The sequence below is a fragment of the Zonotrichia leucophrys genome, chromosome 3, assembly GCF_028769735.1.
Source record: "Zonotrichia leucophrys gambelii isolate GWCS_2022_RI chromosome 3, RI_Zleu_2.0, whole genome shotgun sequence".
In the NCBI taxonomy this organism is placed as follows: domain Eukaryota; kingdom Metazoa; phylum Chordata; class Aves; order Passeriformes; family Passerellidae; genus Zonotrichia; species Zonotrichia leucophrys.
Window position 1 is genome coordinate 72,866,352 of NC_088172.1, and position 22,858 is coordinate 72,889,209.

The following is a 22,858-nucleotide window of genomic DNA, read 5'->3' on the forward strand; positions in this document are numbered from 1 at the left end:
CCTGCACACAATCACTCTACATGTCTTTGCAAAGGATGTGGGTCTGGCTGGTCCTCCCATGCTGCCATGCCTATCTTTGCACTTCTCCCTTAGCTCCTTGCTCTCTGTCACATCAGATGAGAGCTGCCTGTCCTCACTTTTGAGCCCACCCCAGATCTGTCTCTGTCATGCAGAGCCTCCCATGTGTGACAGCCAGCTCTGCCATCATCCATCAGCTGGTGACCAGGGCCAGGCTTCCTTCTCTGCAGGCAAATTCTGTCTCACCAAAACCCTGGGACTGTGCACAGCCTCCCCCAAGGTCAGGGGCAGGGCTGGCCTGTGCAATCCTCATGGTGGGCTCCTTCTCTGTGACCTGTGCTCTTCTATGATGCCAATTAATAGATCTGAAATGGCAACAGCAGCCACCAAATCACAAAAAAGATTTGCATAATAGTATAAAGAATGGCAATTCTTTATACTATTATGCAAAGAGTGTGAAAAGTGCATATTATATGGCTCTAAGCAGATATTTACTATATGTATTATGTTGTATTAATTAGTAGTGCTGTATTAACATTTCAATGGTATGGTAAATGTAGTTTTGTAGTTAAAATGTAACTTTTGTAGTCAAAATAGAAACTATGTATGTGGGATGTTATTTTAAAGAGAGGAATGAGCTACTTGCTCCGAGATAGCAGCCACAGGGTACCTAAATCTTTCAGAGAACAAGAATTTATTGCTCCATTATCTTCCCACCTCACTCAGCCCTGAAGATGCTGTCAGGATTAAGAGGAAGAAGTTGACACTGACCAGACAGAATCCTTTGTTTGAATGGAATTTATGCATCATGTATGAGGTGTATAAATATGCAACAGGCTGTTGTTTTTAAGGGTTAATCCTCTGTTAACGTGTGTCCTTTTTCAGGCTCGTGCTGCCCAGAAAAAGGTACCCAGACCATCAATAAGTCTTTGTTTTTATTGTCTAATATTGTCCTAATCCCAATTGTTCAAATTTTTATTACTCTAATTATTACTCTAATATTTTTAGAATTTTTTCTATTTTTAGAATAGAAATATTTTTAATATTTTATTATTATTAAACTTTTAAAATTCTAAAAACAAGTGATTGGCATTTTTCACAAGAGGCATGGCTGTAATTTAGGGATAATGTGTGCTGGAAGAAATTAAATGCCTTTGCCACCCCTTTGATGATGCTGCACTTAGAAGCATTACACATTTCGTAGAGTCATAGAATGGCTTGGGTTGGAAGGGACTTTAAAGATCATCTTGTTCCAACACCCCTGCCATGGGCAGGAATGCCTTCCACTATACTATTTCTTTATGAATACCTGAAAATATAAGTCAAAGAATGTTTTGACCACATTAAAATACATACACTGAAAGGAGTAGCATTAGACTTGCACTTTTGACTTCATACTTACGTTTTCTCCTTTCAGTGACTAACAGTGTAACATTAATTTTATATTAATTTGTTGGGGTTTTACATACAATTTCTTATTAAAATTAAGAGGAAAACTGCAGCTAAATAGCCTACCCCTTTTTAAATCCTTTTAAGTGTGTGACCTAATGACTGGCATTTCAGTACCAGAAGGGAACCTACAAGAAAGATGGACAGGGACTTTTTAAAAGAGCATGACAGGAGAAGGGGGAATGGATCCAAACAAAGAGTTTAGGTTTAGATTAGATCGTAGGAAGAAATCTGATACTGTGAGGGTGATGAGGCCCTGAAACAGGTTGTCCAGAGAAGCTGTGGATGCTCCATTCCTGGAAGTGTTCAAGGCCAGGCTGAAAAGGGCTTTGAGCAACCCGGTCCAGCGGGAGGTGTCCCCGCCCGCGGCAGGGAGGCTGTAACTCGATGATCTTTAGAGTCCCTTCCAACCCAAACCATTCTGCGATACAATGAACTCCAGACAGACCGCGGGGGAAGGGGGAGGAGTGGGTGAGCGGCTCCTGCCATGAGACGGACACAAGTAGGCAGGGCCAGCTTTGCCTTCCCCTGCCGGCGGTTCCCTCACGGCGGGGCAGGAGAGCAGAGCCGTCCCCACGGACGGGCTCCGCAGGGGGCCGGTCCTGCCGGCCCAGGAACTACAGCTCCCAGTGTGCCCCGCGACAGACAGCAGCCACCGGGGCAGGGGCGGGAACGGAAAGGGGCGGCCGCACAGCACGCCGGGATCCGTAGTCCAGAGACCGCCATCGCCAGCGCCTGGGGCCGTGTCCCGCGCATTTGAAAATTCCCGCGGAGGTTCGCTGCGGATCTCGCGAGAACTCGGCCCGTCCCCCCACTCCCGTCCCGCCCCCCGCGCGGCGGGTGAGCGAGCGAGGTGGGTGCGCGGGCGCGCGGGGCCGGGCCGTGCCGTTGTCGCCGCTCTGGGAGGGACATGCCACCGGCACCGGCACGTACCGGGAGCGCGGGGCTCGGCTGGGCTGGGGGCAGCGGCGCGCACAGGAGGAGGCGGCGGAGGTGGCGGCAACGGCGACCCCCGCCCGCCCGTCTGCCTTCGTTCCTCCCTTTCTTCCTTCCCCCCCGTACCAGCGCGTAGCGGGCGCTCCCGAGCCGTATAGGCCGGCACCGGCGCTGGCGCAGCGCGGGCCCGCGGGGGCCCCGGGCGGGCCCGGCCGCCCGTCCCTTATGTAAGTGACCCCCGGGCTGCGGCGCCGTGTCCGCCACACGTGCCTCGGCCCCCGGCGGCGGGGGAGGCCCGGGCGGCGCGGCCTGGGCAGCGCACATGGGAGGCTCCGCCAGCCTGGGGGGCGTGGGAGATGCGGCGGCTGCCGCCAGGAGCTTTCCCTCCTGCCCGGCCACCCGCGCACGCCCTCTGTTCTCACCCCTTGGGCCCTGTTCTGGGAGGGTTTTTCTTTACTTCTTTCCAATTCCGCCTCCCCCTCCCCCGCCGGGCTTCGGGGTTGTATTCCATGAGGAGGCGGGAAATGCGCTCTGTGCCTAGAGCGGCGAGTGCGGGACGGGGGCTGGGTGCAGCGGGGAGACCGCAGCTCTGGAACAACCCAGTGCCATTTGTGGGGGTCTCTGCACGAAGCAAAACATCGCGAAGCAGAGTTGCTGCTGCCTCAAACAAAAGTGCTCGGTGCCTTCCTTAATAAACTGTGAGCCCATGTCTGGAGCTTCTGCCGATGGAATGCTTGGTGTCGGTCAGGTCTAGTGATTGCTTCCTCATCGTGGCTGGGGAAATTGGAGGAAACGGAGGGACGTGTTTGTGTCGAGATGGCTGCACCCCGTCGGGGGTACCGGGCAGAGCGTGGCCGTGCCGGTGCCTTTGCAGGGCCCGTCGGTGTGGCTGGTTGTGCCAGCCTTGGCTGGCAGCTGTCCCCTGCGCTTGGGCACACAGCTCTGTGTCCTGGCGAGGACAGCTCCTCATTCACGTGCTGCCTCAGCTCTCCTTCCTGCATCGATTTGCCTGGGATTGGCTTTTTCAAGCGTGATCAAGCTTCTGTGAATTTTATGTCTTCTGCCTAGTAAGGTGTTGGACAGTTTTGGAGGAGCAGGGTGACGTGCCTTTCCTGGTGTGACGCTAGTTTGGTGGAGAGAATAGAATCCTTCAGCTGGCAAGAGAGAGTCACCCTGTTGCATGGGTTGCAGGTGTTTCTGTAGTTGGTCTTGTCAGGTTGCTGATTGTGAAAATCTGTTGGAGAATTAAATGTTCCAATTCCGTCTGGATACAGCCTTGGGCAGCCTGCTCTAGGTGATGGCTCGAGCCTGGTGTTTAGAAGTGACTGTGAGTGATTCTGGCAGATCTTTCTGTTTGATGTGATTCTGGAATTTGTGCTGGGCAGGGCCAGCAATGGGATGGCATACCAGTGTGGTATGCTGGAAATGTCTTCCAAAATACAGTAGTAGAACAAAGGAGCAAATACGGAGATGAGAGATGGCAGCAAGGTCTCTCTTTTGATGTCCATGAAGTCAACATGTCCTGTGAAATCTTGTCTTCAGCTGTGACTGACCATATTTTTAGCTTTTTCTTCTGTGAGCCCATAATGTTATTGGCCTTTTAAACTGATTTTTGTGGAATATCATCAGTCAAAATTGTCATCTCAGAACTCTGACTTGGCTGTATGTAATTCTGCATGAACACACAATTTCTCTTTCTTTTCCCTCCTTCCCTCTCCCCCCTCCCAGGCTTTTAAATCCAAAAATTTATGACATTTCTGTCTTTCGAATGCACTAGTTCATGGTGCTTGGAAGTTATAAGTTCCTTGGGTGAAAAAGAATGGTCTTGCAGACTGCATTGCTGTAGGATACAGCTGGGAGGTTGAATTCTGGTTTATTCCTGAAAACGGAGTAAGCATGTGACATTTTACCCTAATCTGATTTCTAACAGAAGTAAGAATGTGATTGTAGTTATTGTTTCAAAGAGAGCTGAAATGCAGTTGCTGTTGGATATATCTCTTAAGGTTGAGAGGCTTTGTGCCTTTAATGTAGATCTGAGTATTTCCCCTCTGATTTGATTTCCTAGCAGTTCTTGGTTTAACTTAGCAACATGATGCAAGCAAAGCATCCTTATAGAGAGGTCAGTATATGTTGGTCATATTTTGTTATGAAGTTTCTCAACTTTGTTTCATGCCTGATTTCTAAAAACAAAAAGAGATGTTTAAAATGGTCATTGCCTTACTGGAGCAAAACTGAGCATGCCTGATGCTCTAGTATTTTCATTTTCTACAAAAATGGTTTATCTCTTGGAGTTCTACTTATTTGATGGTGCTTGCTGGTGTTTGTGGATGGATTTTTTTAGTGTTGTGGGCAGGAGTACTCTTGTGTTAACATATGAGCATTCCATCAGGGAAGAATTCATTTTGGGATGCTGAGGAGTTAGTTTTTTAAACTCAAATCTCCCCAGCAGAGGATGTTTGAGTTTGATTTCCAGTGAGCCCCACGAGGTTCTGTGCTCTTGGCACAGCAGGTAGGCAGTGTCTCCGGCACGATGGCTCAGGGTGACTCAAGGAGAGCACGCAGCTGAGCATTTTCCTTGCATGCCCTTACCTGCCCTACTGCAAGATATTTGCTCACTCTTTTCTTAAAACTATCTGGCTATTATTGTGGTGTATGGTATTAATAATCATATACTTACCACACACACATCTCCATTCTTATTTACAAAAAAAAAAAGAAAAAAAATTTATTCGCTACAGTAATTCTGGAACTTTGTGCTCTTTTCTAAAATTCCTTAGTATATGTTGTCAGAGTCAGTGCTTTGTCAGGTTGGAGAAATGGGCTGACAGGAACCTGGTGTAGTTTAACAAGGGAAAGTGCCAAGTCCTGCACTGGGGAGGAATCTCCAGGCACCCGTGTGTGTGGGGCCTGCCTGGCTGGAAAGCAGCTTGGCAGAAATGTCCCTGGGACACCCAGCTGGCCATGAGCCATCCCTGTGCCCCTGCAGCAAAGAGGGCTGATGGTATCCTGGGCTCATGAGGAAGAACCTTTGCCAGCAGGTGAAGGGAAGTGATCCTTCCTCTAGTACTGCACTGGTGAGGCCTCAGCTGGAATGCTGGCTCAGGTCTAGGCTCAGCAGCCTCTCAAGATGAGAGATGAAGGTGCTGGAGAGAGTGCAGTGAGGGACCACAAAGATGGTTGGAGGAGATTGGAGCAGCTCTTCTCTGGGAAAAGGCTGGGGGACTGAGACTGTTCAGCCTGGAGAAGAGAAGGCTCTGGGCTTCTCATCAATGCACATAAATACCTGAAGGGAGGGTGTAAAGCAGACGGAGCCAGCAACATTCCAGTGGTGCCCAGTGTCAGGAACACGAGCACACACTGAAACATTTCAAAGATGCTATACCTCAACCAGATGTGTCTGAATTAGTATTTGGTATTATGGGTTACTCCTAAAATATATCCACTAAATTGCAATTAAACTAAGCAAGAATGCTGGTCAAATTGTGAGGCCTTCTACTCTCTGGAGCCCCTGGATACAGTGCAGAAGTTGTCACTTGAAACTGATGGCAGGTACCAAAAGAGAAACTCAGCAAAACTACTGCAAGTGAGTTGTCCCACTTGGAACCTGATCTGTGCTAGTAGTGAATGCTGGCAGAGTGGTCCGGCTGGCTGGCTGCAGTAGTGGCTTTGCCATCAGCAGCATTTTTGTCAAAATGTTGACTTGTGCTTAGTGCAGGACCCTGATTTACCCTTCCTGTGCTTCATGTGCTTGTTGTCCTGCTGGCAGCAGATTGGGGAGCACAACCCAGCACTAGTGACCTGTGTATAAAACCTTGAGATGTCATGAAGAGAGCAGTACTCTTTGAACCTGACAGTTGAATTTGCCTTGTCTGTCAGGGGCCTTTTCTATAAGCCAGATGACTTGCAAAACATAGATACTTAACATAATTTGTATTTCCATGCATATGGATTATCTCATATTTAGCCACCTGTTTAATCCTGTAAATTAGTTCAGCTCTTCAGTTTCTCCAGGAAAAAAAAAAATCTGTCTTGACATACTGAAATGTGAACTCTTGTGGAGCACATGTATGAGCATGAAACTGTCTGAGGCCTAGAAATTTTTTCTCTAATACTGCAGAGATGTGATAAGGAAAGGCAGTAGGAAGGAAGGGACTGGAATAAGAAATATAATTATTTCAGCAGAGAAAAAGAACAATATTTTGAAGTGTTATGTTATGTTCACCTCTTAAGTGTATGGAAGAATACTTCTAATTGATCAGCTATGAAAGTCAGTATTACTTGAAAGTTTTAGCAGTATGTTTTCTGGAAGAATTTGAGGATGAATTTGGTCAAGAACTTTGTATTCCTGAACACCAAAAAGTAGCATGCAAAAAGTAAACAAGACATGGCTGATCTGTGACATCTACTAGAAGACAGCTGACAAAAATAATACTGTATTAAATCAAGGGAAAGGGCAGAGAGTTATACCTCTTACCAATAAGCTTTTTGAAATATGATTTTTCTGAGACCACATCTTGCTAACCTGTATGAGTAAGCTTGAACTTGGTGTGTTGTTCTCTTCCCTGTTATCTTGTTCATCCCTCTGTGTCACTTTTTGTTGGTGATCTCGTAGGCATCAAAAAAGCTCGAGATTCTCCTTTTGCGCTGCTGTGAGATGAAAAACTGTCCCAAGTGCCATTTCCTTTAAGCAAAAAGAGCTACAAATGATGCATGGGAGATTTGTCACTGCATACTGATGAAGCTTGGGTCAGTCTCAAAGATATTTATGGCTGACATGAGTCTCTTTGCCTTTTTTTCTTTATCTCCAGTGAAGAATGCGAGACCTAACAGCTCAGGTAACGAGCAGTCTGCTGCAGTTTCCAGAGGTGACTGTTGAGGCACTTGGGGAGGATGAGATCACCCTAGACTCTGTGCTGTGTGGGAAGTTTTCTGGAGGTGAGCATCTTTGCATTTTCCTTTAAATTTGGATTTGGTGTGAAGTTGTTATTGCCTGAAGCACAGGGTCATGGCATCAAGTTGGTTTTGTTAAGTAAAATGGATCAGGTGTTCTGACAGTGCTACCAGGATATTTTAACAATTAGAAGCATTGAAAGTGCAACAGCCTGCTCCAGTCCTGTGCTATTGAAATAATATAGCTGACCATGCCCTCCTGAGTTCTGAATGAAATGGAAGGCAGTTTTCAAGGAAGAAATCGTGTTGTTTTGGGACAAATTTCTTTTTACCAGCTCATGTGTTTCCAAGGTATTTAGTAGGATGCAGATTGAGGACCCAGTGAGAGTTGCTGACAACAGCTAAGCAGATTAGGCAGTTGACTTTCTAGGTGATCTGAAGGTAGGGCTGGAGGCCTGTCTGGATGTCTGGGCTTCTGTGAAGACCAGGTAGAATCTTATCTACCTGACTGTAGTTGCTGTAATGGAGCTCATCCTTCCTTTGAGCTTGAAGTCCCTCAGTAGAGGAGCAAGAGTTAAACTCTTTGGTGAAACACCACTTGTTAAATTCTTTCTGGGATCAGCTCATGTAAAAGTTGGAATTGCACATGCAGTGCCCATTTTAAGATAATTTCCTGTCCAAATCCCTGCCCAGAGTAGTCATGTGTCAAGCAAAATTCTTGAACTGGAACTGAATTGGTTTAGATGGGCTGCATTTGAAGTATGCTTTGAGACTTGTATTCCTGTACATATTTGGGTGTTCTTTAGCAAAACCAGGCCAATTATGGTGTACAGACTGGAGCCCAGTCTATTGTAACCTTTATCCCAAAGAGTGAATGTTCTTGAGTGCAGGACTGACAAGTACAAATGCAAAAGAATGGGGTTATTAATTTTAAGAAGTGTTGGTTGAGGATTGCAGCGGGTGATTTAAAATGATGGTCCAGGTGTGGTGGGTTGGCCTTTCCCTCTGTGGCATTTGAGGGAAGGGCGCGGTGGCCTGGCTGTTGTTGCAGTTGTGCTGCTGGCACTTGGTGAGCGCTGCTCGTGTTGCCCTGCAGGCAGGAGTGGCCTGGCGTGGCTGGCGTGTGGCCCCCAGCTGGAGGTGGTGAACTCGGTGACAGGAGAGCGGCTCTCTGCCTATCGCTTCAGCGGGGTCAGCGAGCAGCCTCCCGCCGTCCGCGTGGTGAAGGAGTTCTCCTGGCAGAAGAGGACTGGGCTCCTGGTTGGCTTGGAGGAAGCAGAGGGAAGTGTTCTCTGCCTGTACGACCTTGGGATCTCAAGAGTGGTTAAAGCAGTTGTTCTTCCAGGAAGGGTATGTATCTTTTTGGGGAAATGAAGGTTTTTGTGTTGTTTGGTGCTGCATAATCCTGTTTCAGGAAAAGCTCTTGTGCATCTCTTTGTATGACTTATCCTTTTTATATTGCTTTAACATATTGTCAGTTCAGATTATCCAGTCAAGAGAGCCTTGATGTAAAATCTTGGACTTGGCAGTTGCATTATCCTTTGAGCTTACAGATAGTAAAAAAAACATTGTAGAGCATATAATCACGAAATTCTCCACTTTAAAAAAAAAAAAGCATTGAAAACCTTTATTGTTTTTTCAGAGCAAAAAGGAATACTCAAATTGTCTGTAATATTCTTTTTCTAAATGGCTATTTTCTGTCAGGAATACTGTCCTTAAAGTATCTCTGACTCCCAGCACTGTGCCGTTAGTGACTTTGATACATTCCCATCAATCTCAGACTAGGAAGCAGGTGACGTGGGAACAGAACAGATTTTTCTGTTAACTTAGGATTGGAAAAAGATTTTAGTGAGTTATCTGTCAGATAGTTGGCAGATTTACTTTCAGTCTGCAGTCCTTGAGTCTCTGCTTGTTGAATATAGTGTTTGTGTAGATGGGATACAGTGGTTTAATGTCGGTAATTTTTTCTGCCTTCTGTAACCCTTGAATTCAAATGATGTTGTGTCCCTGGGCCTCATTAACACAATGGAAATGAAAATCAGATTAAGTTATCAGAACATCAAGATTCACTGCATTTTTATCATCTTAGAATCTGCAGCTAATAAATACTTATTTACTACTCAGTTTTCCCTAACATTATGTGGTTTGACTTACTAGAGTACAGGTCAAAGTCTTGTTAGTAGTAGTAAGCATTTGTGTTAAGTTCTAAAGATACAAGTAATGTCAGTGTTCCAGTGTGTTGTTTTGCTATGTGCTCAAGTTGTAGATGGAAAAGCAGGCTGTGTGCTAGCATGAACTTAAAATAAGTAAATTATGTTTTGGTAAGTGATGTTGGTGTGTTAGATTTTACTTCTGTCTAAGTAAGCTAGGAAAAAGCAAAGGTTGAGAGGTAAGAACTATGTTGCACATTGAATCCATAGCTGTGGAAATGTTTTGAAGTAGAAGTTAGTTCCAACAATCAGTTGTGTTAGAGAGTTGTTCTATACCACAAAAACTGATGCAGGAGCAGAGATGAAGCCCTGTAAGAAAGAGTTGGTTGTTGGGTGATGAAGGGTAGGAATTTTGAAATAAAGCCAAAGCTGCTCTGAAGGTTTTGCTCTTATGCCCTGAAAGCTCATAACTGTTGCTTATGTTTTTCTTCCTATGTCTTTGGTATTGTGTTAGTTCATAGTCAAGACACAGGTATTGCTAATTGGAGTCTTAACTTTCAGGCTGTGAGTGGGAGTAAGGGTAAGCAAAAACAAGAAGATAAAACGTGCACTTGGCTGCTGTCCATATGTTTTGAATTCTTTCAGAAACTCATATTTGCATATTATGTAATGTATTATTTGGGGGGGATTGATTTGTATGAATGTTTCTCTGATTTTCAGATTGATTATTTTTAAAGGTAAAATGTGGTTCTTAACATTACTTTCTGCAGTTCTGTCTTTAATCTTTTAAACCTTTAATGAGCACTGTGTTTTTGGGACTATTTTGTCAACAGGTATAAGTTCTGTTTACAGCTAAGTTGTACAGTTTAATTTAGAGCAACTGCTCCAAGGTGTCAAGTTGTTAGTGTATTAATACAGGATGTTTATTGTGACTGTATGAATGCTTTTTAGTGTAAGAATGGATGTTGAGTCGTTCAGAGAATAAATAAATCAGTTAAAAAACCCAGACTCAGGAGCTTAGAAAGAATTTTGGCATAATGTCTTTGCATGTGTCTGTGAGTGTCTCTCTATGCCCTCTTGATGTGTGTATGAGATGCAACAGGAGACTGAAAATGTTGATGAGTGTGATTTGAATTGGATTCTGAATTAAAAACATGAAGTACATCAAATTGGTTTCTAACAGTTGCACGTTTCAGAACTGTTGCATGGTATTTTCCCAAATTTTCCTGGTTCGTATGAGGCAGAAGGGCAGCATTCAGATTCAGTGAGCTGAGAAAAGTTTTCTTTGTTCTTTCCGAGAATGAGTTGGCAAAGCACTAGGAGAATAGGAAAAAGCAGTGCATTTCATAGTGGAAAAAATGTCATTTCAGGAGCTTCTACATGGAAAATTGAAGTAATCAGGGAACATTTTTGGAAGCCTATGCAAAACTAGTAAAGATTCATTTGGAGCCAGTTGTACAATGAGGAAAATAACTTGAAAAGAGCTCACAAGCAACACTTCAACTTCGGCTAATTGCACAGAGAGATTTGTTCTGTGTTTCCTCTTCGGTCACCAGTGCTTGGAACGCACGAATCTGAGTAATCAAAATACTTTCTCAGTATTAGTCCTCAGAGCAGCAGGGAGGATTAAAGATTTAATTTGAATCATAAGAAATGTGAAAGAAAACCAAGTTTACTAAGTAGCTACAGATACTTCTAAGGTTGGAGTTCTTGGGTTCAAGGTGAAAGGTGGATTGTATAGCAGTGGCCAGGCAAATGCAGTCATAAGCAAGTGCTTGATACAGGATAGAAGAAAACCTCAGGGACCCTATAATTTTGGATATTTTTCCCATTTCTGGGGTAAATAAGCTGCATAACAAGATCGACTACCTTGTGACGCCCACGTCTCTGTTTCAGACAAACCTGTGTTGCTGATGGAAAGCTGTCTGCTTTCATGGTGCTGCATTTGTAAGAGGCCATAAGATAGCCCCTGTTCCTGTGTTGTCCTGCTCCTTGAGTGCACGAGCCCTGGTGTGCCTGTGTCTCTGCTGCAGCAGTCACTCTTGTCCTGGCTGTGCTGTGGGTGCTGCAGGGTCTGTTCACCTTGCGCTGAGGTCGTGAGGAGTGCTTGGCCTGTCAGGGAGCAGAGAGAGCTCCTGCCTCAGGCTGAGCAAGTTCTTGTTTGGTCTCTTGCTGTTGGTTTAGGCTGCTTTTTACAGTTTGCCTTGCCATCTGTAAGAGTGCTGGTGTGCGTTTAGAATTTTTGTTGGATATTATCAGTCAAAGTGAGAGCCAGGGTAGATTTTAGTTATTCAGTGTCTCCCTCCAGCCCTTTCTAGGAATGTTTCATTCCCATGGAAATGGTGTATCTGGTGTACCCCACAGCCACTGCCTTGTATCGTTGCAGCGCTGATTTAGCTTACAAAATGCAGGGTAAAGAGGGCCTGGACTGTATCACAGTACTGATTGATTGACTTTGAGTAGTGGGAGAACTAGATCTAGCTTTGCCTTTATTATTTAAGTCCTTTACACATGGTAAACCTTCTAGCATGTAATTGATTTCATGTCTCTTCTTAGATGCAATTATTTCTAAGTAGGAAGTGGAAACTGGTAAGCTGTAAAGACGGAATATGCCATTTAAGTGGAGAGAGCTTTCTTTCTATTAATTTCCTTTCTGCTTGATACAATAGGGAGCAATGATTTGGTTTTAAGTCTTATGAACCTGTATTTCCTGTCCTGTTTCTGATGTGCTGGTGCTGGCTTCCCTTCTGAGGGTTCCTCGTGGGGCTGTCACAGGCTCTGACATTGCCGTGCCGCTCCCTGCAGGTGACTGCCATCGAGCCCATCAGCAATGACGGCGGAGCCAGCGTGAGCACGCGGCACCTGCACCAGAGTCTGCGATGGCTCTTTGGAGTGGCAGCGGTGGCCACGGATGTTGGCCATGTCCTTCTGGTTGACCTTTGTTTGGATGATTTGTCTTGCAGTCAGAATGAAGTAGAAGCATCAGGTAAGCTGCAGTTTTTAAACTTGAGTTTTGAAGTAAGAGAATGTGTTTCCTTTCAAAACCCAGCTTGTGTCCCAGTGAAGATCCCAGTGTGCTGAGTGACTGCTGGCATTTCTGACACTGCCCACTGCTGACTGCAGACAGCAGTTTGACATGGTGTGGTTCTGAACTGATCCAGAAATGGAGTGGCTTAATGCTCCTGCTGATGTTCAGAAGGGGTCTTGCTGCCCACATCCCTTTTTCCCTGTGATTCTTGCCAGTGGGAGGTAGGAATTTTTCCATTTGAGTCAGTGCAGCTGTGTGATAGGAAGTTGTGTCAGGGGTACCAGATTCCTTGGGAGTGTTCTCCTGTTCCCATCGATGGCTTGGAGCAGGCTTTAGGCTTGTGTTTTACAATAAATCTGGCTTATCAAAAGTCCTTCATTTGGGTGAATGAATCCTGCAATTTGTGTTTTCAGATGGCAGACACTGTTTTGGGTGTTGTAAGAGTGGCTTCAGGAGTTCATATCCCTTCAAGTAGCTTCCTCATGAGGCCCAATAAAGGGATTTGTCTCCAATGGTTACATTTGTACCCAGTTTTGAAATAGGAGAGAGAATACCTGTCCCATTGGAGCGTCCTTCTGTTCTCTGAATGGGTGCAGAAACAGGAATAGCCAGAAAAGATGCTGCACAAATGGGCGTTCCATTTGCAGAATTAGATTATACACGTTGTATAATCACATCAGTTTAAAATGCAATTGAAGTGGCAAAATGCATTCATTTCTCACATGCTTTTATGTGTTCAGATCTAGAAGTTGTCACTAGAATTCCTGCTGAAGTTCCCCAAAGAAGAGAAGCTGTGACCAGGGAAGGGAGGCATCTCTGTTTTCAGTTGCGAAGTCCTTCAGGAACAGCAGTATCCACCCTGTGCTACATAAGCAGAAGCAACCAGCTCGTTGTGGGATTTTCTGATGGCTACTTGTCACTATGGAATATGAAAACTTTGAAGAGGGAGTAAGTAGTCACTTCCAGTTGGCTGTACTTGGAGGTGCAGAGGTCCCAATTTTTTGCTTCAGGAGGTCATGCAGTAGGGATGTGATAGAGCTGACTTTTATAAGTCTGTTCTGTCCAGTCGTATTTTGTGGACCCAGGCAGCGTGTTTGTTTCCCTGAGAGATTTGGAATGATTCACAACCAGTTACTGCAATTAGGGCATCCATTGAAAGGCTTCACTGTATGAATAATGTGATTTTGGTGATCATATTCTTTAAAGTGTCTGTGATGGATCTAGTTAGACATGATAATTCAACAGTTGATCTGTGCCTGAAAACACATTGTTTCCTACATTTCAGCCTTGATGGAAATTGGGTGGTCGACTCATTCCCGGACCAGGAATATGTGAATGAAAGTTTGTTTGAAAGATCTGGAGATCAGAATAAGGGATATATACATTTTAAGCAGTAGTGAAATTTAGAGGTGATCTGAAATCTGCCACTTGAAATATATGACCACATTCAGATAGGCCTTACTTAAGGAAATCTACAGTGCTTCCCCAGAAACTATGTATGTGTTGTGGATGCATTATGGATGCATAAATAGACAGTGGACACATAATTATATGCAAAAAAAAAAAATAAAATTGTGAAGATGCAATTGAAGTTTAGAAGTTGGGAAGACAAATACTTAAGAAGTAGTGGCTTGTCAGTCATCAGTTGTTTTAAATGGAAGTATGACCATCTGTACTTTGAGGATAAGTATGCAAGCTGCTTTTTTCCCAGAAGATGCTTCTACCTTTCTACAAACAGCCAGAGCTAGCAGGCTCTCCTTTTTTCTATATTTTTATTTTAAACCTGTAGGCACCACTCCCAGCTTGAAGGAGGAAGGATTCCTGTCTATGCAGTTACTTTTCAAGAGCCTGAGAATGATCCCCGCAATTGTTGCTACTTGTGGGCTGTTCAGTCTACACAACAAAGGTGAATATAATCCAACCATAAGTCACTGGTTTTTTAATATTTGTTCACATTCGGTTGATATCTGTGTATTCATTTTGTTTCTTTAACAGTACAGGAGATGAAAAGTGTTAGGCTTACAGTGCAATTTTTTCAGGATATTACATTTGCAAAAAGGGGCTTGACTCTTTACTACCTTGTGGAAGAAGGTGAAGGAAACAGTGGCTATGTTTTTGTGCTTGCAGTCTCAAATGATTTCCCTTGTTTCTTGATGACTGCTTCAAGATTTGTTTGGTATTCCCACCATGATATTCAGTACCATTTAAAGTGGTTTAGGCTGCAGATGCAGAGCAGTAAACATCATCAGCAAGCTACTCAATCAGCACAGCTGTTCATAGACTGACAGTCTTCTTAAGTTCAACTTAAAAGCAGTTTTCATGGAGAATGCTTTATTGTTGTGAGCTGTTGCCAGCAATTCAGCAATTTTTTCATCCATGTTGCATATTAAAACTTTCCAAAGAAAGGTACAGTTAGCATTTGCCCCTGAAGCTGTTCATGTCAAAATTTCCTCCTTTCTGTTTTAATGGCTAAATGTGACCAGTTGTCATGTTTTGGGAAGCAGTGTTTTTCTTTTCAGCAAGAGCATGTTCTTAAGTCAGTTTCAGCCTAGATCTAATAAAATGATAATGAGAATTGTAAAGCAACTTTGTAACCAAGTTTTCTCATTTATACCTTTTTCAGTGAAGGTGATGTTGTGAGTTTACATCTGTTGCAGTTAGCATTTGGTGACAGGAAACGCCTGGCATCTGGACAAGTCATGTATGAGGTAAGATAGGCCTGTATGTGAGAAGACAAAAATAGTAATTTGTCTAAGTAAGGATCAGTTAAGTTGACCAGATTAATATTTAACATGAAAGATCAGTGAGACTTAAGAAAAGTCCTTTGATGAGTCTTTTTAGGCATTCTTTTGTCTATACTTTTCAGAACAAGTAATAGAATCATGGAATGGTTTTGTTTGGAAGACCTTAAATATCATGTATTCCAATCACCTGCCATGACTATGGATGCCACCCACTAGATAAGTTCTCTCAGGGCCCCATCCACTCTGGTCTTGAACACTTCCAGGGATGGGACATCTGTAGCATCTCTGGGCAGCCTGACCTCCAGATCCTCACCACTCTCACAGTAAAAAATTCTTTTAACATCTAATCTTAATCTCTCCTGTTTTGCTTGAAAACCCCTTCTCCTTTGTCCTGTCACTATCTGCCCTTTTAAAATGTCAAAGCCTCCCTCTTTTTTATAAACTCCATTTATGTGCTGAAAGGCTGCCCTGAGGTCTCCCAGGATGAGATTGGACTTCTGGACTATGAGTGCATATTGCTTGCTGTCCACCAGAACCCCCACCAGAATCCTTCTTGGCAGGGCTGTTCTCAGTCACTTTTCCCAGTCTGTAGTCATGTCTGGGATTGCCCCATTCCAGGTGCAGCACCTTGCACCTGGACATGCTGACCTTCATGTCCTGAGATTCCCATTGGCCCATCTCTCAGGCTTCTCCAGATCCTTCTGGATGACATCCTGGCCTTCTGTTTTGTCAGCTGCACCTTTCAGCCTTATGTCATCTACAAACTTGATTAAGGTGCACTTGATCTCACTGTTTGTGTCATTGATGACACAAGAAGAGCACTGATCCCCACACAGGTTTCTGAGGGATACACTCAACATCAGTCCGTGCCTGGAGATAGATAGACTGTTTGCCGCAACTCTCTGGCTTGGTCCTTCCAACCAGTTCCTTATCCACTGAGTAGTCCACCCTTCAGATCTGCCTGTCTTCAATGTAGGGATGGTGATGTCATGAGGGATTGTAGAGAGACCTTGTAGAAGTCTAGGTAGATGACATCAGTCCGTTTTACCTCGTCAAGTGTTTCAGTCACTCCATGGTAGAAAATAGCCAGATTGGTCAGACACAATCTGTCCATGCTGAAGCCATACAATTTTATACTTCAGTGTCATGAGTTCCACCTAGATTCATCTGCAAGGAGCCCTTACACATCTGATTCCTGAAGAGGAAATGGCTGTTACAAATTACTCTTCATTTAAACATCACATGAATGGCATGTAGGAAGAGAAGACAAGGCTGTGAATAGCTTTGTGTTACCAGACTGTAGATTTGAGTAAGCTTCTGTCTATCTCCCTTTCTTTCAAGATGGTCATATATTTCTCTTTATACATTTCTGATCTCTATTTTATAGTCTTGTTTTTCTTTTAAACTCTGTCAGCCTGACTTCAAATACACCTACAGAAATACCTACAATGTCTCTTTGGCGTTGATTCTGAAACTCAGTAGCTGTAAAGATGACTCTTGTTTTGAGTTTTGAATGGGTTGTCTCTGAAACCTACTTCTTTTAAGCCAGCAAAATATGTACAATGGTATGATTTGGTCAGAAAAGTCTCTGTAAATTTTTAGAACTAAGTGCAGATATGCTGTGGTATAGAATAGATAAAATATAGAAGGGGTATTATTAGGTCTCAGATAATCTAACAGAGGCAAGAAGCACCTCTATAATGTTTTATAATGTTTAATTCTATTCAGCATTTCTATATGCACGAAATTCTACCAAGATCTTTTAGATGGGAAAGTAATCTTAATTCACAGCAAGTCGTTCCTCCTATTTGACATTTGTCCTTGTATGTTCTCAGTAGTACAAAATGAAATTGAGATAATCCTTGGATTGTGGTTCAAAGATTTTTTTTTTAATAAGGACTTTGAGTTTTGAATTTTTTGAATGAGTTTGAATTTTGTGCTTTTTTCCTTTTGTCTGTAGGAGAGGGCCTTCCTGATTTGAAAGTGTTGCTTTTGAACAGATAAGGTTGGGTGTTGGGAGGAGGTGGTGTTTCTTTAAAATACATCATCTGTCATGGTGATGAAGTAGAAATACCTTCAAGTGGTTCAACATGTCTGAATATGCATGTCATATCTTCATGTGCAGTTTTTAAGTGACAAAAATATACAGTGCTCTAGAGGAAAAGAACACCTTGTTTCTTGGGGGTTTTTTTGTGTTTGGTTTTGTTGGCTTTTTTTAAGGGTTTTCATTGCAGTTCACTCCTGCATCTTGTAGTGCTCTAAGCACTTTGGCAGGTTGATAGGAGAAAGTTTCTTTAATCTTCTCAAGATTTGCTTTTGAATTTGAGTTTTGTTTTATCCTCTTAAAAGAAAATTTTTAGCTAAGTCTTAGCAGTGACAAGGACAATACCTTTTACTGTGTGCTGCACTGGGGAAAAAGCAATTGTCTCTATTTCCCTCATGGCTACTACTTTTTTCCATCTGAACAATTTAATGTTAAAATGTGAGACCTTGAACTATTTGGCAGTTATTTGTCTTGGTTGTCTTTTCTGAACAAGATGTGACAAATGTCAATTTATACCTCAGAGAGCTGAAATATTTCATCAGTCTTTAAAAATTGATTTACTAGAAATTCCACTTGACGCTCTTAGAAAAAAAGCACACAAAGTGATAAAAAATGTTACTGTGTTTGTGACCTGAAAAACCTGTGGTGTAGTTAAGGTAAGAGTTGGATCCCTCTGCAGACTGTACAACCAGTAGTACATTCACAGGCATGTGTAGAAAGATTATATCAGGAACCAATCTTAGAAGGCTGTTGAAGAGAGCTGAACATCTGCACCCTCTGAGGAGGAAAGACAGGTTCTGCAGCTGGCTTACAGATAAACCACTTAATAGTGTACTTTCATGCTGAGACCTGATAGCATCTACTTCCAAAAAATCCCCACAAAACAATTCTTAATCCATTCCCAAGGGATGCATCACGATAGGATCTGTCCTCACCAGTGGACACTTAAGTGTTGGAATTCTTATTGTGGTCACAGATTGGTCAGTATGACATGATGGCTCGCTTCTCGTTGGTCTTCAGGGACATAAGATTTAAGAGTAGTTCCCCTTTGCCAAGCCAAGCTTGAGTAAACAAGGAGAAATTATTCTACTGCTGCTCCTTGTTCACTGAGTATGTGTCATAGGAGCTTAAAACATTTGTCTGCTTACATCACAGCTGTACATCCCAGGAATCAGACCTGAGGCTATGAAACCATGCATTTTTGACTTCATATCATGGTAGAAGTCACAAATGGACCTTTTGGAACGTGTGGCACTGTATTTTTATAAATGTGTCAGACTTGAGTCTCTGTTGCCTTCAAGGCTGGTTTAAATCTGCTCAAGTAAGAAAATGGAAAGATACTCTTAAATTAGACTTGCAAAGAGCTCTTTTAGATCATCTCAGCAGCTGCTGTATCTTGCAGATCAGTTCATGGTCCTGGAGCATATCCTTACCTTTGTTCTGCACAAGGCTTGAGTGCAATCTCTATGTTCATGTCAGTGTCTGACCAGTGCAACTCCTTTGAACACTGTCCTGTTTAACTGATCTGGAATGTCATTTCTCAATATCTTCTATGCACTGGAGTTCTTTAACTTAGATTTGCTTACCCCAGTGTGGAGAACCTAAAATATGCAGCTTTGATTAGGAAGTTGTCTTTGGCAGGAACTATTTGGTATTACTTTCTCCTTCCCCTCTGCACCGAAAGGTGGAATGGCTCTATATATATGAATGAAAGCAGAAATTTCTAGTCATTACAATTAATGCAGGACAGGTTTATAGAATTTTAGTGCTTTATCTTCTGGAACTGTATTTTGGAATGGTGAATTTCTTGTTCAGGACATCATCTCTGTTAAAATTGGTTTTAGTGATTAGTTATCCTACAGTGAAGATGAGGTTCTTTGCTTAGGCTTCATGTTAGTTTTTCAAAGAGATGGTTTTGGTTTTTCTTATCTGCCTTGCATACATCTGTTACTTCTGAAATTCCTTAATAAAATAGTGTGAACTGTGCATGCTTCAGAGCAAAGTTTTGCTAAGGACATGCTAATATTTGAAAATGTGCAAAGCCTTTTCAGCCAATATCTGTTAAAATTTGACACTTAATTCTTTTGAATGTCAGATTTTTCTTATTTGCTATCAGAAATAAGTTCATTAGAAATAAACAAGTTTATTAGAAATAAACAGTACAATATGCATGTTATATTAGATATATACATTCTTTCTTAGTGGATCTAATGAAAATTAGCTTTTTTTTTTTTTTTTTTTTTTCTCCCCACACAGGGTTTGGAATACTGTGATGAAAGGTACAGTTTAGACCTCACTGGTGGAATCTTTCCCTTGAGAGGGCAGACCAGCAATACTAAATTACTCAGCTGTCAGACCATAGAGAAATTTCGCAACCATGCTGACAGAGAGGATAACGTTAATGAAGGTTTGTTCTGATGTCCCTGCTTGGTTATTCTGAACTGCATGGTTTGGAAGTCTAAGTAGTAAATGCTGTTCTGCACACACAGTCTTAAAGGCTTAAGTATTCATCTAGCTGACCTTGCTGGGCTTATTTAAAAAGTAAAATTGTTTGCTGAAGTTATGTGGGACTTTTTTATCCCTCTGAACATCATATTTTAAGGGAAAAAGTAGGCTTTATTTTATGTTTGCTGGGGTGCTGGAGCAGTGTATGGGGTCATCTGTATAAGGGTGGTCAGTCAGTTTGTTCTGCCAGTTGTCTGCATTGAACAGTAAGATCCTTGTATCTCTTGCTTAGGAATGTTACCTGAATATTTTTTATCCTGATCAAACCTCTGGCTGCATCCATTTAGCGCCTGGTTACTACTGGTGTTGCCCAGGGCTCAGTATTTGAGCCAGTTCGATTTGATATCTTTTTTTGATGATCTGGATGAACAACTTGATGAGCTAATAATTGTGTATTTGGTTTGTTTTGGAACAGATACAATTTGAAAGAGAGACAGTATGATTTAAACCTATAACACTGACATCTGCTACTCTGTATATTGTTTTTATCATTCTTAATAAAGTCTTGTGTTTCTTGAGTGAAATAATAGAATTAAGCCAAAATAGAAAGTGATATTTTAAAACCACCAAAAATCTCATATTTTCTACAGTAAGAAACAATGTCTTGTCTTTGACAGTAATCTCTCCTGACACCAGTGTATCAATCTTCAGTTGGCAAGTGAATACCTATGGTCAGGGAAAACCTTCTACTTATTTGGGAGTGTTTGACATCAATCGCTGGTATCATGCCCAAATGCCAGACTCGCTGAGGTAGGTCTTAATTAAGAGGTTTCAGCATCTCTACAAAAGGTTAATTTGAAAATTGCTATTGAGCTTATGCACTTGTTTTCTTTAAGGCCAGAAGAATTCCTTCATGATTGCCCCTATTTTGCCCTGTGGTCACTGGATCCTGTAATAAGCATGACTTCTCCAAACCTCATTTTGGATATTCTGGTACACGAGCGTAGTCTGAGTCGGGGAGTTCCTCCTTCTTATCCACCACCTGAACAGTTCTTTAATCCAAGCACCTATAATTTTGGTAGGTATTTCCCTGCTCTTCATTTGAATCAAGTGGCAAGCTTTGGTGGAGGTGAAATGCCACTTGAGTGGTTCTCTTTCTTGTTCATTGTTTGTCACATGAAAACCAAACCAAAAAAAGCCCCACAAACCTTCTCCAACCTGGTTACTGTGTCCTGACAAGGCACTTAGTCTTGTGAAACATATCTGACAGGCAGCTGAGTTTTGGGTTTTGGAGCTTCTGTAACATGGCCTGGGAAGGGGTGGTGGTCCCAAAATGAAAAGCCTCTGAGCTGAGGCCCAAAGCACGGGACTAGATAGCTCTCAAGTTTCTATAGACAGAGAGTAACTCCTTTTTATGGGATGTGTGTAAGTGATGTGAGGAAGGAAAGTGGTGCTGGAGGTTTGTCTTTGCAGACAGCACTATTTATAAAGCCTGAACTGTTGAGGAGGTGCCAGGGTCTGTCAAATGTTCCTTGTTTCTGCAGACGTGACGTGCTTGCTCAGCTCGGGAGTTGTTCACATGACTTGCACCGGCTTCCAGAAGGAGGTGACTTTTTTTACTGTATTGAGAGTGTCAAGAGATGAACCTTTGGTAACTTTTCTCTTGCAGTGCTTTGGGTGTCAGAGACCACTTGGTGCTCACACTGCCCATCCCCAGGCATAGCTGCAGTCCTGTCGTGCCAGTTTCATGCAGATGGCACTGTTGTAGGGAGGCATGAGCAGGGATTGAATGGCTGGAAAGGACGGGTGTGGTAGAAGCTGGGGAAATGTTTACTTCTTTGTATGGTGTGGAGTTGGGGTCTTGATCCCTGATGAACTTGAGCATGGAGAGAGGGAAAAGTGATTTAACTGTTGAGGAAGAAATGCATGTTTTTTCTCTAACCTTGGCCAAATTCTGATTTCTGAGCCACTGTACAGCTTTTGACAAACCCCTTCAAATTAAGTTCCATCTCACTAAATGTACCCATATAAATCATCTCCTTCACCAATGAGCATAGAGTCTTTCAAAGAGTGATTTGTAGTTGTATTAGTTTTAACTTCTACAGAATGTAATTTGTGTCAATGCTCAGGGAAAAGCAAGGCCTGTGTATTGACAGACAGCCTGGAAAATACTTTCTTGCCTTCAGCATTACAAGGGTTTTTAAAGAAACTCAAACTGTTAGTGTCTACATAGCAATACTTACCAAAATTGGTAACCTAAAGCCTGCTGCTACTAGTGCAGCTTTCTGACAGTCTAAGTCATCTTAGTGATTAAATGCTGTCTTAACCTGTGTGTTTCGATTGATGTTTCAGACCCTGAAGTTTTTGAAGAAATCTGGTCCTTTAATAAGTGAAGCCATCCGTGACAGCTACTCTCGGTGTCTTGTAGCTGGCTTGCTGTCTCCAAGACTGGTTGATGTCCAGCCATCCAGTCTGAGTCAGGTGGGTGTATGCTGGAAAATCCAGGGGGAAATATATCCATCTTGTCTGAAGGCTGTAGAGGCTACAAGACCATGATTTTTGATTGCAAACTGCTCTGAGAAGCAGGTTTTGACATACAGTTAGCAGAAGTAATAATGTTCCTCTGACTGTGAGCAGCCCTGAGAGGTTTGTCTTCAGTGTCTGTAAATTCCATGCCCGGGTCTGCATGTAGAAGCACTCAGTCAGTGCTGGGCACGTGCATCAGTAGGCAGCCCTCCCTGGGAACAGCCTTCATCCTCTGCATGCCCGCAGTGTCTCAGAGCCTTGGGTGCAGGGCAGTAGGGTTGCCCCAGTGGTGCCTCCCCATCAGATGTGCACTATTGCAAACACCAGCTTGCTGCACTAGACATTATTTCCTTCCAAGGAAGTGCTAACCAGTTATAATGGTGCTCTCTACCTGACAACTGCATCACCACTTCCTCTCGTTATCCCTTCATCTGGGAATTTCCCTTCCCTGTGCTCTCTCAAACTGATCTTTACCTCTGTAGCCTTTGCCTTGAGCTGTGGTAGCTTGATTTCCTCCTCTTAGACTGCCCTCTTGCTGCAGCACCTGCCTCACCTGTATCTCTCAACACTGCTGCATTCTGTCTGTCACCACAGTGGCTTCACACCCTGTCTCATGTGTTTTCCATTT

General features: G+C 43.0%; 1 protein-coding gene across 3 annotated transcripts in view; it reads left to right on the forward strand.

The window, feature by feature from the left end:
- Positions 1–2,188: 2,188 nt before the first annotated feature.
- Positions 2,189–22,858, forward strand: part of LOC135445774 (protein ELYS-like) — a 41,031-nt gene continuing 20,361 nt past the window's right edge. Inside the window, exons 1-12 of one of the 3 annotated variants that reach the window (XM_064708793.1) lie at positions 2,189–2,320; positions 7,212–7,338; positions 8,390–8,643; positions 12,249–12,429; positions 13,212–13,419; positions 14,261–14,377; positions 15,095–15,179; positions 19,516–19,666; positions 20,382–20,514; positions 20,601–20,782; positions 21,249–21,310; positions 22,057–22,185. In XM_064708793.1, the coding sequence (XP_064564863.1) occupies positions 7,218–7,338; positions 8,390–8,643; positions 12,249–12,429; positions 13,212–13,419; positions 14,261–14,377; positions 15,095–15,179; positions 19,516–19,666; positions 20,382–20,514; positions 20,601–20,782; positions 21,249–21,310; positions 22,057–22,185 (1,623 nt within the window). In that variant the 5' untranslated portion in view covers positions 2,189–2,320; positions 7,212–7,217. Of the gene's footprint in view, positions 2,321–2,614; positions 2,631–7,211; positions 7,339–8,389; positions 8,644–12,248; positions 12,430–13,211; positions 13,420–14,260; positions 14,378–15,094; positions 15,180–19,515; positions 19,667–20,381; positions 20,515–20,600; positions 20,783–21,248; positions 21,311–22,056; positions 22,186–22,858 lie in introns of those variants that run through there. The other 2 variants (XM_064708796.1, XM_064708795.1) reach the window with 2 other exon arrangements.